General features: G+C 50.5%; 1 protein-coding gene across 2 annotated transcripts in view; it reads right to left on the reverse strand.

The window, feature by feature from the left end:
* The window catches only part of SLCO1C1 (solute carrier organic anion transporter family member 1C1), a 35,950-nt gene that overhangs the window by 9,512 nt on the left and 11,728 nt on the right, over window positions 1-14,710 (reverse strand). For both annotated transcript variants that reach the window (XM_083461173.1, XM_083461172.1), the window contains exons 10-11: window positions 13,745-13,940; window positions 1,651-1,807 (exon numbers count right to left, since the gene is read on the reverse strand). In XM_083461173.1, coding sequence (XP_083317299.1) covers window positions 1,651-1,807; window positions 13,745-13,940 — 353 coding nt within the window. The remainder of the gene's footprint in view (window positions 1-1,650; window positions 1,808-13,744; window positions 13,941-14,710) is intronic.

Genomic DNA, 14,710 nt, shown 5'->3' on the forward strand with positions numbered 1-14,710 from the left:
GGGTGTCAGCCCTTTTGATTCCTGACATTTGCAATTCCATGTTGGGAGCTAATTCTTGACCTGGAGCTCAGCTTGATTCCACCATTGCAAATGAGCATGAGAAGGGTTGTGAGAATTGTTCCTTTACTTAAAAAAAATTAAATTGAATTTAAATACAACACATGAAAAGCGTTGTTGTTTTTTCAGCGAGGAAAGAAAAATGCAAAAAGCATTTTTCTCATTGCATTTTTCTTAACAGTTAACAATTACCATTTTCACCTACTGCATTTCATAGAAATGAGTTCCAAATTCACCTACAGGACCGCCTCTTCTGGTATGTCCCATGGAGGACCTTATGGTCTTCAAACAAAAACACTTTGGAGGTCCCGGGCCACAGAGAGGTTAGGCTAGCCTCAACCAGAGCCAGGGCTTTTTTGGCTGTGGCTCCAATCTGGTGGAAACGCTCTGTCACAAGAGACTAGGGCCCTGTGGGACTTGATATCTTTCCGTAGGGCCTGCAAGACAGAGCTGTTCCACCAGGCCTTTGGCCAGGGCACAGCCTGACCCCCTCCTTTGGCAATCCTCACAGAACTCTAGCCCAATGGTTGCCATTAATCTGATTTGAACTGATTTTATAATGAACTGATTTTAGAATGTTGAGCCACGAAATTAAAAGATGCCTGCTCCTTGGGAGAAAGGCAATGGTAAACCTAGACAGTGTCTTAAAAAGCTGTCACCTTGCCAACAAAGGTCCATGTAGTTAAAGCCATGGTTTCCCAGTAGTGATGTATGGAAGTGAGAGCTGGACCACCAAAAAGGCTGATCGCCGAAGAATAGATGCTTTTGAATTATGGTGCTGGAGGAGACTCTTGAGAGTCCCATGGACTGCAAGAAGATCAAACTTCTCCATTCTTAAGGAAATCAGCCCTGAGTGCTCACTGGAAGGACAGATTGTGAAGCTGAGGCTCCAATACTTTGGCCACCTCATGAGAAGAGAAGACTCCCTGGAAAAGACCCTGATGTTGGGAAAGATGGAGGGCACAAGGAGAAGGGGACGACAGAGGACGAGATGGTTGGATAGTGTTCTCGAAGCTACAAACATGAGTCTGACCAAACTGCGGGAGGCAGTGGAAGACAGGAGTGCCTGGCGTGCTCTGGTCCATGGGGTCACGAAGAGTCGGACACGACTAAACGACTAAACAACAACAATTATTTTACTGTTGTTAGACCCTCTGAGCCTGGCCTCAGCTGGGGAGGGTGGGATATAAATAAAAATGTATTATAATTATTATTATTATACTTGTCCATGGAAAGTCTACGTCTATAAGAAATCCACTCATAGGTGGCAAGTATAGTCATGCCTACAATCCACTGAATAAATTGGAGCCATACACTTTTATTTTTCCAATGCAGCAACATCGCCCTTTTGACCACAGTAAGGTCACAGAGAATCCATTGACATTGTCCAGTTGTCAAATTCGATATAGCAGGTATGTAGTTAAAAAAAAAAATTATCCTCCAAAAATTTTAGCTTTTTTTTGGTGCAGTCATATTTATACAATTCACCGTTTTCTCCCAAAACTTCGTGAGTATAGGACATTGCAAAAACACGTGAATTGGTCCTTTACTTATCAAAGTAGGGGAAGGACCAGTCAGAAAGAAGCCACTTACCATGTCTTTCCCACTTCCATTAGATGTTTTGCAACCGGCAAGGCAAGCCGAGATGTAGGTGATTCCGTTTTCCCCGCATATGGGATCCCATTCATTCTTGGAGCAGATGCAGCCCGAGTTGCACTCTGAAAACAGAGTTCGTTCCACCTGTTTGTGGCTGGAGAAAGGAGAGGGGAAAATAATTAGGAGAGGCTTTTCAGAGGCTGCTGTGGGGACAGAAGCAGCTCTGCAGCTGGGGTGCAGCCACTATGCAAACCTTTGGGCTCTCCAGAAAGGAGAGGAGGAAGACAGCAAAGAGGTCAGCACAGTGCAAACGCACTAGAGGAGCCAGTCCCACAGTCCTCCGGGTGCTTTTGCACCGCGCTGACCTCCCCACAGCCTCCCTCCTGGTAAGCAACAGGGACTCACCAGCCAAAAAGCTAGCATAGCAGCTATGCCCCACTTAGCAAGCTGTGTCTGTGTAGGGAGGGAGGAGGGGAGAATTCTCCTTGCCACTAATACTCCATTGGATACAACCCAATAGTCACTGAATTTCCACTTATGTCACAGAAATAAGTGGGCAACCACAAAGATGAATGGGTAGTCAAATTGTCCAAGTGCTTGGAGCTCGCGTAACTGACCGATGCAATAAGAGATAAACCTAAAAAGATGGTGAAAGAAGAATGGGAATGTTTAAATAATTATCTAGGGGATAAGGGTTCATCAATAAAGACCTGGTTATGTTTAGAATGCTACCGCATAGGGAAATGTTCTCTGAAACCAAGATGAGGGATTCTATGGAATGCAGATAGAGAGAATTGATAAGAATAATGATCTGTTGTGACCTTGACGTACAATAGATGAGCCTTCTTGTGTTTTGGATCATTCCCCCCTTTTTTTCTTTCCCTCTTTTTCTTCTTCCTTCCTTCTCCTTCTCCTTTCCTTTTTCTTTCCCATAATGGCTTATGTTCTATGCCATGTACTTTGATATTTTTTGTAGTTTTTTTAGCCTTTTCCATTATTATTATAAAGGATTTTTCTTTTGTAATCTTGGTTGTTTATATTTATCTGTATTTGTTTAAAGCAAAATAAAAATTATTTTTTAAAAAAGTGGGCAACATTGCAGACTCCAGTAACCATTATCCCCAGCCAGCCTGATCAATGGAAATGTAACTGATTAATATACAGAGGAAGGTGTCTCATATGGAGTCAGGCCATTGGCCAATCTAGATCAGTACTGTCAACACTGGCTGGCAGTGTCTCTTCAGTGTTATCTTTCCCAGTGCTACCTGGAGATGTCATAGATTGAACTTGAACTTCTGCATCCAAAACAGACGCAGCTATAGTCCTTCACCAAAAGGCTGTGGGGCAGTTTGCAACACAAAACCACATTCTAACTGTACAACACAAGAACCGAAAAGCAAACTTTTCAATACAACACGTAACAACAGCAGCAAACTATTCATAAAATTCCATGACGTTCTCCACATCCAAAAGCCTGATGGAAAAAAGCATGTCTTCCATCTGTTTTCTAAAAGAAAACAATGATGTGCTAGGTGCCCATAATTTCATCGACGGCCCCATTCACACCAAACATTTAAATTGTGGTGATACCACTTTAAACAGTCTTGGCTTACCCCAAAGAATTCTGGGAGGTGTAGTTTGTTAAGGGTTCTGAGAGTTGTTTGGAGGCTCCTAGACATCACCTTGCCAACAAAGGTCTGTAAAGTTAAAGCTATGGTTTTCCCAGTAGTGATGTATGGAAGTGAGAGCTGGACCATCAAGAAGGCTGATCGCCGAAGAATTGATGCTTTTGAATTCTGGTGCTGGAGGAGACTCTTGAGAGTCCCATGAACTGCAAGAAGATCAAACCTCTTCATTCTGAAGGAAATCAGCCCTGTGTGCTCACTGGAAGGACAGATCCTGAAGCTGAGGCTCCAATACTTTGGCCACCTCATGAGAAGAGAAGACTCCCTGGATTAGACCCTGATGTTGGGAAAGATGGAGGGCACAAGGAGAAGGGGACGACAGAGGACGAGATGGTTGGACGGTGTTCTTGAAGCTACTAACATGAGTTTGACCAAACTGCGGAAGGCAGTGGAAGACAGGAGTGCCTGGCGTGCTCTGGTCCATGGAGTCACGAAGAGTCAGACACAACTAAACGACTAAACAACAACAATAAATTCCCCTCACAGGAATACAATTCCCAAAACTGCTTTAACAATCAGTGCCTTGGGAATTCTGCCCCTTGTACTGCGGTTCCCAGTTGTCCACTAGGCAGCGCCAAATCCATGTGAGGGATTTTTACAGTATATGATGTCATAATGGCATTGCACAATTGACAAGTGGGTTTCACAGCCCACCTGTGTTCGTCTGTGGGGTGGGAACCGGTCTTTATCTAGTCAAAAAGTTTCCTTACGCCTGGCTCTAGGTGCACAGGTCTATGAATGACTAGGACTAGGTTGCAGAGGTTATCAGAAAATACTCCAGAAATAGTGCTTCATCGAAGAAAGGCCAATAGCAGCTCTGCAAAGCCATGTGACACTCTATATTAGTCTCTTTTGATGGGGTCACTGCCAACAGTGATTACCACAACCTTTGGACTGGATATTGATTGAAGCTCTGTTTCCTTGTCCCCCGCCTCTAATGTCGAACATGCTCAACAAGCCTGCTTTCAAGGACATGACATGCTTTTATCTGAGAAAAGCTTTTCCATGTTTACTGTTCCAGGCGCTGTCATCAAGCTCTCTGAAGTTAAAGATGCTAACATTTCCAGTACTCCAGAGGCTGTGTTTATGAGACCAGGGGTTGACTGAGGAAATCGTTTTTCCTTTCGGGATACTGATTCCAGAGTCAGAATTTTAGAGGGCTTATATAATGTGTGTATGGGGGGGGGGCATCTGTTGAAAAGCTATTTACCATCTGACTAAAGCCCCTTCTGCTCTGTACATTTAAAGCAATGAAATACCACTTTAAAGAGTTATACCTTCCCCGAAACAATCCAGGGAATTGTAGTTTGCTGAGAGTGCGGAGAATTGTGCGGAGGCCCCTATTTCCCTCACAGAGTCACAATTCCCAGAGTGATTTAACAATCAACCCTTCTTCCCAGGGAACTTGGGGAATTGTAGCTCTGTGAGGGGAATAGGGGTTTCCTTGTAGCTCTTGGCAGCACCCTTAACAAACGACAGCTCCCAGAATACTTTGAGGGAAGCAGTGCCTTTTTTAAAAAGCAGAGACATCACCTTGTCAATAAAGGTCCGTATAGTTAAAGATATGTGTCAGAGCTGCTTGAAGATCCTAGCTCACAGAGGATCACGCTAGCTAGCGATCATTAAGTAAAAGTCTTTATTGAATTACAGTTTCCATTCTCACGCTGCTGCGCGCAACTCTACGTCTAGTAGCTAGATCGGCGAAGCTCCGTCTGAGTCTCCGCCCCGTGTGCACCAACTTAATATCCTAGCCTTGCTCCACCTTTTCCGCCTGACTGTCCTCCTCTGGGTCCCTCTACCCCCCGGGGTTTCTTCCTTCCGGGATTCTTCTGACGCTGACCCGGACCCTCCTGCCTCCTTGCGCCGGGCTTTAGGACCTGGCTCCCTTTCGGGGCTGCTTACTGCGCCGCCTTCCTCTGCATTTGAACTTGGCGCGCGCGCCCAACCTTCCACTTTCCTCTTAACCGTTTCTTCGCTCCCCGATGGAGGTGTGGCCACTCCTGACTCATGCCCTCCCTCCTGTGGTGAGCTGCCAGCGCTTCCCCCCTGGCTCCCTTCCTCTTCCCTGCTCCCTGGCGGTGACGCTGGTCCCGATTTCCAGCTGCTCCCCTCTGAGTCCCCTCTGGCTCTATCTTCCTGGGGTGCCCCCCTAGACTCCCCCCTTGCCCTGGCCACTGGTGCTCCTTTCTGTGAATCCTCTGATTCACTGGAAAGACTAGGAGATCTCGGGTCGTCGTCATCACTCATCTTTTCTTCTGCCTCCTCCCCTTCACTCTCTGTTTCCTCCCTTGCCCGTGCCTCTGCTCCTAAACCCCTGACATCCATCCCCCCCTCGAAGCCCCCCATTCCCCCCTCCCCTCCTTCCGGTGCTAGAGCTGGGGGCTGCTGTTGCAAAGGGACGAACGTCGGATATCGGTCGCTTCCCGTGGCGGGCCTCCATCTGAAGTCTCGCGGGTATTCCTCCCTGCTCTCGTCGACAACGGTCACCTCCGCTTCCATCTCTGTGCCGCCGTGCTCGAAACCAGGGTCGTCCCCGAAAACGTCCATGTCCGTCTCTCCCTCACTTCCTCCTGGCGGCGTTGCTCGTCCTGGGCCTTCCAGCCACCTTCTGCGGAACTGCTCCTCTGGTCTATCGTCCCACCAATACGAGGGTTCTGATGCAGATCCCGAGGGTGACCCCTCCGGGGAACGGACGTCTTGTGTCGGGTCCTCGTCCGAGTCGAACCCCCGGAAAGTGCTGGCCGAAAGCGTGGGCGTGAAAAGCCAGTCGTCGAAAAAGTCTGCTGGCATAGGTCTATGGGGGAAGAGGGCATGAAACTCGTCTTTGAGGAGAGGTTCGTCCAAGGCGTAGCCCGGCACCCAGCTGTTCGCACTGGCCGGGGTGCCCTCCTTGGCGAGAAAGTATTCTACCCCCTCTTCCCCCCATCTGGAGTCCAAAATCTCCGTGACTTCGTTGATGCGCTCCTTCTGTGCCACTCCCGCGTGCCCTGTTCTGTCTCTGACCGGACTCGGCGCCGTTCCGGGTTCCTGGAACCTGTGCGGTGCCTTGTAGGGAGTGAGCACCGATCTGTGGAATACCGGATGCATTCTGGAACCCTCCGGAAGTGCCAGTCTGAAAGCTACCGGGTTGACCTGCTCTTCGACTTGGTAGGGCCCCAGTTGTTTATGCCCTAGTTTCTTCTTGGCCAACGACCTGGCCGGCACTGCGTGGGCTGCTAACCAGACCCAGTCTCCCACGTGGAGCTCTTCGCCAACCCTTCTGTGCTTGTCCGCTTGTACCTTGTATGCGTGCTTGGCCAGCTCCAGGTGGCGCCTCAGCTGATCGTGGACTTCCTGCAGCTCCGACGCGAACGCATCTGCTGTCTGCGGCTCCCCCTCCCCCATTCTTTCCAGTCCCGGGAAGGTTCTGGGGTGCCTCCCGTTGTTGGCGAAGAACGGCGTGACCCCCGTGGACACGTGCTTCGTGTTGTTGTAGGCGAACTCGGCAAGCGGCAGGTAATCCACCCACGTCGCAGGCTGTTGATTTGCATAACATCTCAGGTACTGCTGCATGATGGCATTGACCTGCTCCGCTTGCCCGTTGGTCTGCGGGTGTCTCGCCGACGCCAGGTTGATCTTGACGTTCAGGAAGCCCATCAGCTTCTGCCAGAAATTCGAGATGAACTGCCGCCCCCGGTCGGACAGAATAGACCGTGGCAGACCGTGAACCTTGAACACGTGGTCTATGAACAGTTTGGCGGTTTGCTCCGCCGTGGCCACCTTAGCACACGGAATGAAATGTGCCATCTTGGAAAACAAATCCACCACCACCAGCACTGCCGTCTTGCCCCTCGAGCTGGGCAGATCCGTGACAAAGTCCAGGGCCACCCTCTCCCATGGTTCGACCGGAGTTTGCAGCGGTTCCAACAGTCCGGCCGGCGGTTTGTGCACTGGTTTGGCCCTCTGGCAGGTGTCACACCTCGCCACGTAGTCTGCGACCTCCCCTCTCATTCCAGGCCACCAGAAATCCCTGGCTACTAATTCCACCGTCTTCTCCTTGCCAAAGTGCCCGGCCGTGGGCGTGTCGTGCAGCTGCTGCAGTACCTTGGCGCGAAGGTCGTCTCCCGGCACGTAGATGGCCCCTTTACGGATGAGCAATCCATCTCGTAGCTGGAAACCGTCGGCCGCAGCCGTGCCCCTTTGCACCTCTGCCATCTTTGCTTGCGCGAAGGAGTCATCCTGCAACGCCCGTCGCACCGCCTCCAGGTCCACGGTGGCCGCGGCGCACGCCCATACTGTTGGTGCGAAGATGTGCATGGCGGCCGCTGGCGTTGCGTCCTCCAGATACTGTGGCTTACGGGAGAGGGCGTCCGCCATGATGTTAGTGTCCCCCGGGACATACTCTATACGGAAGTCGAAGTTCGCAAAAAACTCAGCACAACGTATCTGCCTCTGGTTTAGGAACTGTGCCGTGCGCCAGTGCTCCAGATTCTTGTGGTCCGTGCAAACCTGCACCGTGTGCTTGGCGCCGATCAGGAAGTGCCTCCACGCTTTGAACGCTGCATGAATGGCCAGCAACTCCCTGTCCCAGATGGTGTAGTTCTGCTCGGACTTGCTGAGCTTCCTGGAGTAAAACGCTGCCGGTCGCCACACCCCCTGCTGGTCCTTTTGCAGCAGGACCGCCCCCACGGCTCTGTCCGAGGCGTCTGTCTCCACCCTCATCGGCCTGCTGGGGTTGACGTGAAGCAGCTGCTCTTCCGACGCGAAGAGACGCTTGAGTGCCTGAAAGGACTGCTCCGCCTCCTCTGTCCAAACGAACTTCTTTTTCTTGGAGCTAAGCGTGTCTGTGATGGCCGCTGTCTGCATAGCGAAGCCCTTGATAAACTTGCGATAGAAGTTCGCAAAGCCGACAAACCTCTGGACCTCCTTCCGGTTGCGTGGACTCTTCCAATCCAATACCGCGCGAACCTTGGCGCTGTCCATGGCGAGCCCCTTGTCAGACAACTTGTAGCCCAGAAAATCCACCTCCGTCACGTCAAATTGGCACTTCTCCAGCTTGGCCTAGAGCCTATGTTGCTTTAGTCTGGTCAGCACTTCCTTGACGTGTCTGTCATGCTCCTGCTGCGATTCCGAAAAGATCAGGATGTCATCTAAGAAACAGACGCACGTCTTGTAGAGAAGTCCCGCCAACACGTGATGCATGAAAGCTTGAAAAACGTGGGAGCCATTTTGCAATCCAAAGGGCATAACTCTGTATTCGTAGGTACCCAGTGGCGTGAACATGGCCGTCTTCCACTCATCTCCCTCCCGCATACGAATGAGGTTGTACGCCCCTCGCAGGTCTAACTTGGTGAACACTTTTCCCTTCCGCACCTTCGCCAGGAGGTCGTCGATTCGGGGCATGGGGAAGTCCGACGGCTTGGTCCCATTGTTTAAAATGCGATAGTCCACGACCAGTCTTTTTTGGGGCGTGTCTCGCTTTTTAACAAAGAATACTGGACTGCCCCCCGCTGCCTTGGACTCTCGGATGAAACCGCGCTCCAAATTATGATCTATGAACTGTTTGAGTTCCTGCAGCTCGTCCTCTGACATGGAATACAGTTTCCCCTTAGGCAGCGCCACCCCCGGCAGCAGGTCAATCTTGCAGTCATATGGTCTGTGAGGGGGCAGCCTGTCCGCCTCCTTCTCGCAGAAAACTTCCAAAAATTCTGCGTACTTGTGGGGAATCGCTTGCAGCGTGCCTAGCAGCAGCTGTGACTCTTCTTCCTCTCCTTCCTGCCGGGGCACGATGCAGTGTTCAGCACAAAAGGAAGAGCCGAAGATCAGCTGCCTCTGGTACCAAGCCAGCGTTGGGCTGTGCTTGTCCAGCCAACTCATTCCCAATACAATGGGCGTATCCGATAGTTGAGTGACATTGAAGCTGATGATTTCTTTGTGATTTCCAAGTCGCATCGCCATGGGCGGCGTCTGCTTCACCACTTGCCCCCCTAGCAACTCCCTGCCATCCACCGTGACAACCTGCAGGGGCAGTGTGGCCGGCAGCAACTGTATAGCGTGCTTGTCGACAAAGTCCTGCCCTATAAAGTCCGCGTTGCTGCCCGAGTCAACTGTGATGGGCACGTCAATGGTGATTCCATTGGGCAGCTGGAGAGATGCGGTGAGCCTCACCACTGGTTTGGGCGGGAGGGGGTTCACGGGCTGTAAAACCTCTGGGGACTGCGTCACTAACACGTCTGGCTGGGCCCCAGGGCCTCTTCCTCCAGCCAGACTGCGTCGTTTCCCTGCTGTGGTCCTCCTTGCTGCGTTGCTGCAGTCACCATTGCCGAGGCTGCAGTAAGCTTGTGGAGCCTCTGGGGACACTCTTTTGCCATATGCCCTGGCTCCTCACAGACGTAACACTTCCTGTTCCCTCTAGGAGGCTTCGCTTTCACTGCTGCCGGTGCTAGGGCTCTGGTTGCTGACTGAGCCCTTGCACCTCCAACCTCCATAGGTTCGGCTCCTCCTCCTGGCGGAGGCGTGGATTGCGCCCGCGCTGCTTCTCTGGGAAGGAAGGAGGGGCCCCTGGCTGGTTCGCGCCCTCCACGCCCTTCGTCCCTGCTCCACGGACGTTCTTCCAGCCTCACCCCCACTGCCAGTGCCCTCTGAACGACCTCCTGGGTGGTTCGGGGTCTCTCCCCCCTCGCGATCTCATCTTTAATCGAGTTGTGCAGCCCCTCCCAAAAGAGGTCTCTTACAGGAGCCGAATCTCTGTCCCATTCCAGGGCACTGACCAAGGCGAAAAAGCGGGCATGATACTGCCTGACGCTGGCCCTCCCTTGTCTCAGCCCATGCACCTCCTTCCGTGCAAGATCCACGTCAATACTTGATAAAAAACACCCATCCATCGCTTTAATAAAGGCATCTGCATTCTGGAGCGCCGGATCCTTATCTCTCCATAAATTGCGTAGCCATGCTTTAGCATCCCCATGCAAATGGGACATGATGAATCCCACTCTCTCTTGCTCATCTCTAAAGTCTTTATGCAGCAGTTGCAGTGCGCACAGTACGTCGGCTCTAAAGTTGGGATACTGTTGCAGGTTCCCATCGAAGTGAGAGACCAGCCCGCCTGTCCGTCTCGCCAACCCAATTCCCTCCTGCCGGGGTGTCTGCTTTGTCAGCACGTCTAACCTGACCTGGAGATCCCTGCAGGCGGCAGCTGCCTCCTCCTCTCTCTTCCTGGATGCGAGAGCCTCGGCATTCAGTTGTGCCACTGCTTTTCTGAGTTCCTCTATCTGCTGCTCAGCCGTCATGTCGTCTGCCGTTCGTGAGCTCGCTAGTAGGCACCTGTTTCTCTCCCCTCCTCGAGGCTGTAGATGCCCACAATCGGGAGACGGAGCTTACTGTCAGAGCTGCTTGAAGATCCTAGCTCACAGAGGATCACGCTAGCCAGCGATCATTAAGTAAAAGTCTTTATTGAATTACAGTTTCCATTCTCACGCTGCTGCGCGCAACTCTACGTCTAGTAGCTAGATCGGCGAAGCTCCGTCTGAGTCTCCGCCCCGTGTGCACCAACTTAATATCCTAGCCTTGCTCCACCTTTTCCGCCTGACTGTCCTCCTCTGGGTCCCTCTACCCCCCGGGGTTTCTTCCTTCCGGGATTCTTCTGACGCTGACCCGGACCCTCCTGCCTCCTTGCGCCGGGCTTTAGGACCTGGCTCCCTTTCGGGGCTGCTTACTGCGCCGCCTTCCTCTGCATTTGAACTTGGCGCGCGCGCCCAACCTTCCACTTTCCTCTTAACCGTTTCTTCGCTCCCCGATGGAGGTGTGGCCACTCCTGACTCATGCCCTCCCTCCTGTGGTGAGCTGCCAGCGCTTCCCCCCTGGCTCCCTTCCTCTTCCCTGCTCCCTGGCGGTGACGCTGGTCCCGATTTCCAGCTGCTCCCCTCTGAGTCCCCTCTGGCTCTATCTTCCTGGGGTGCCCCCCTAGACTCCCCCCTTGCCCTGGCCACTGGTGCTCCTTTCTGTGAATCCTCTGATTCACTGGAAAGACTAGGAGATCTCGGGTCGTCGTCATCACTCATCTTTTCTTCTGCCTCCTCCCCTTCGCTCTCTGTTTCCTCCCTTGCCCGTGCCTCTGCTCCTAAACCCCTGACAATATGGTTTTCCCAGTAGTGATGTATGGAAGTGAGAGCTGGACCATAAAGAAGGCTGATCGCCAAAGAATTGATGCTCTTGAATTATGGTGCTGGAGGAGACTCTTGAGAGTCCCATGGACTGCAAGAAGATCAAATCTATCCATTCTGAAGGAAATCAGCCCTGAGTGCTCACTGGAAGGACAGATCGTGAAGCTGAGGCTCCAATACTTTGACCACCTCATGAGAAGAGAAGACTCCCTGGAAAAGACCCTGATGTTGGGAAAGTTGGAGGGCACAAGGAGAAGGGGACGACAGAGGACAAGATAGTGGACAGTGTTCTCGAAGCTACCAGCATGAGTTTGACCAAACTGCGGGAGGCAGTGGAAGACAGGAGTGCCTGGCGTGCTCTTGTCCATGGGGTCACAAAATGTCGGACATGATTAAACGACTAAACAACAACAATTGTTGGCATCTGTCTGTCTCGATAGGCAATGGAGTGAGCCTCTGAGGGTGAAATCAAATTGCTGCATTAGCAGCACTAAAGTGACCTTCCTGAGGTGCAAGCCTTGGCAGTGTGTATGGAAGTCTTGGGCTGCCCATATGACAAGACCCCCTCTCTCGACCTCACTGATGTGATGCAAAGGAAGCAGAGCAAGACGTTTGGCACCAGCTTGGCTGCAGGAGTTGCCAGAAGGAGGCGTACAAGGCGCCATCCAAACGTCTTAGGGACTCCACTCCAGATTTGTGCAGAATTTACTCTTTAGATAAGGCGAAGGAGGTTGAGGATTAGAGTTTTCTTTCTCCTAGATGGGCTACACTTCCAGGTTGACAAGCCTCATCTGCCCCTCATTTCCCTCTGCAGGATATGCAGAAACCACTGTCTTAAATGTTGGACCCACTATTGGTCTCATCCACTCAATCTGTCATGCATGCATGGGAAGCCCCAAACTCAGGCACCTCCAAACTCAGCCCTCCACATGTTTTGGGACTACAACTCCCATCATCCCCAGCTAACAGGACCAGTGGTAAGGGATGATGGAAATTGTAGTCCCCCCAAAAAACTATAACCCTGGGGATTATCTAATTGATTTTTAATTTTTGAATTTTATTTTATACTATATTTTATGCTGCTTTTATAATTAAGTGTTTTTAAGTGTTTTAAATTTGTTGTTAGCTGCCCTGAGCCCAGTTTTTGAACCGGGAAGGGTGGGGTATAAATAAAAAATTATTATTATTATTATAAAACATCTGGAGGACCGAGTTTGGGGATGCCTGCCCTAACTCATCAAGAGTTTAATATCTATTAGCTACCCTCACTTGATTAGCTGCCCAGTTGAAGCCCTTCCTGTGTTGCTGCATGCTGACAGCTTCTAGGAGCCACAGGTGAGGGCTCAGTTGAGTGCAGGATGGGGACCAAAGGTGGACGAGCTACCCCAGAAGGAGCATGATGTGTTTCCCCTTAAAGTGGCGCAAGAGTGCTCTAAATGCAGGGTGCTGGTACTAAGACTGTCTGAAAAATTCACATGGCTGAGAACACAACTAGCAGATCACACACATGTTGACTCTGTGTGCTGCAGTTCCTGAAGGAAACTTCAGTAGCAGTGAAAAGCAGCACATTAGCTGCAGTATATTTTCAAAGCTTTTTTTTTAATTGTTTACTAAAATTTATATACCACCGAATCAGAAAAAAGCAAAAAAGCAAAACCCTGTCTCTAAGCAGTTACAAAACATTCATTAAAAATAGCAAGAAAATAATAAATATAGATTAAATCCACAGATTTTTTTTAAAAAAACACTTGTATGTAATGAAAGCACATGCATTAGTAAGCTAACCTGAACCGTTTTTTGCAGACATCAAAAACACAACAATGAAGGCACTTGCCTAATCTACACTAATGAAAAACAAGTTCTTGCCACTGCAGATTGAAAATGATGAGGCACTTGGAAAGCTGTGAGTTCCCTAGATCAAAGAGGCCAAGTTAGTCCACACAAGTACACTCATAACTCATGTTACGTCCGCCTCATGTTACGTTCTTTCAGGTTACGTCCTGCGGCGACCCGGAAGTACCAGAAAGGGTTACTTCCGGGTTTCGCCGCTCGCGCATGCACAGAAGCGGCAAATCACAACCTGCGCATGCGCAGACGCACCACTGTGGGTTGCACTCTTTTCATGTTGCGAATGGGCCTCCGGAATGGATCCCATTCGCAACCAGAGGTACCACTGTATAAGAAGAAGGTGCTCTTGCAAGTCCATTTCGAACAGCATTTCACCAAAGCCACTCCCCAGCCCAGCCCCAGGCCAGTTGAACATACCCTTTGTAGGAGACGGTCAGGCCTGCCACATCAACATTCTTGCAGCCAATGGCAAAGAGCAGCAGCAGGAGGAGGTAGCCAAAGAAAGAGGATCCCAGGGACAACTTGGCCGCCCCCAAAACGTTCAGCCTGAATTTCTTCATGATCAGCCCTCCGGAGAATATCCCCAAAGCCACAGCAGGGATATTGATGAGACCTACAGCCCCTCAAACAAAGAGGAAAATCAATACGGTGTGGTCTCGTTTTTAGCAACCTACATAATTCCCCTGAAAAATTCTGGTAGCCCAATAAATTTTTTAAAAAGCAGCCAGTACCAGTTATTGCTCCTTCCATAGGAACGCAACACAAAGGAATATAGAGAAATACAGAAACACGGCTCACATAATTCTGTATGTAATTATATAGAATTTCCCAAAGGCAAAATGTAAAAATAAGACATTTACATTCCACCAAGTGTCCGTTTCGTTAAATATAGTCTTTACATAATGCATGCAATATCAAAATCAGGTACAAGTGTATGAGTGTTATTCATTCAATCAAGAGCAAAGAATCTCTACAAGTGTTGTTGTTGTTTAGTTGTGTCCGACTCTTCGTGACCCCATGGACCAGAGCACGCCAGGCACTCCTGTCTTCCACTGCCTCCCACAGTTTGGTCAAATTCATGCTGCTAGCTTCGAGAACACTGTCCAACCATCTCGTCCTCTGTCGTCCCCTTCTCCTTATGCCCTCCATCTTTCCCAACATCAGGGTCTTTTCCAGGGAGTCTTCTCTTCTCATGAGGTGGCCAAAGTATTGGAGCCTCAGCTTCAGGATCTGTCCTTCCAGTGAGCACTCAGGGCTGATTTCCTACAAGTGTACTTCTTGCTAAAGGATAATCCACAGACTGGGGGAAAAAACCTATTCACATCCCCGGGAGTGTTGTACTGTTGCCCTCAATCACCCAAATTGCAGTAGCAGTGCCTCAGC

Source organism: Podarcis liolepis (genome assembly GCF_965112155.1).
Source record: "Podarcis liolepis genome assembly, chromosome: 10".
NCBI lineage: Eukaryota > Metazoa > Chordata > Lepidosauria > Squamata > Lacertidae > Podarcis > Podarcis liolepis.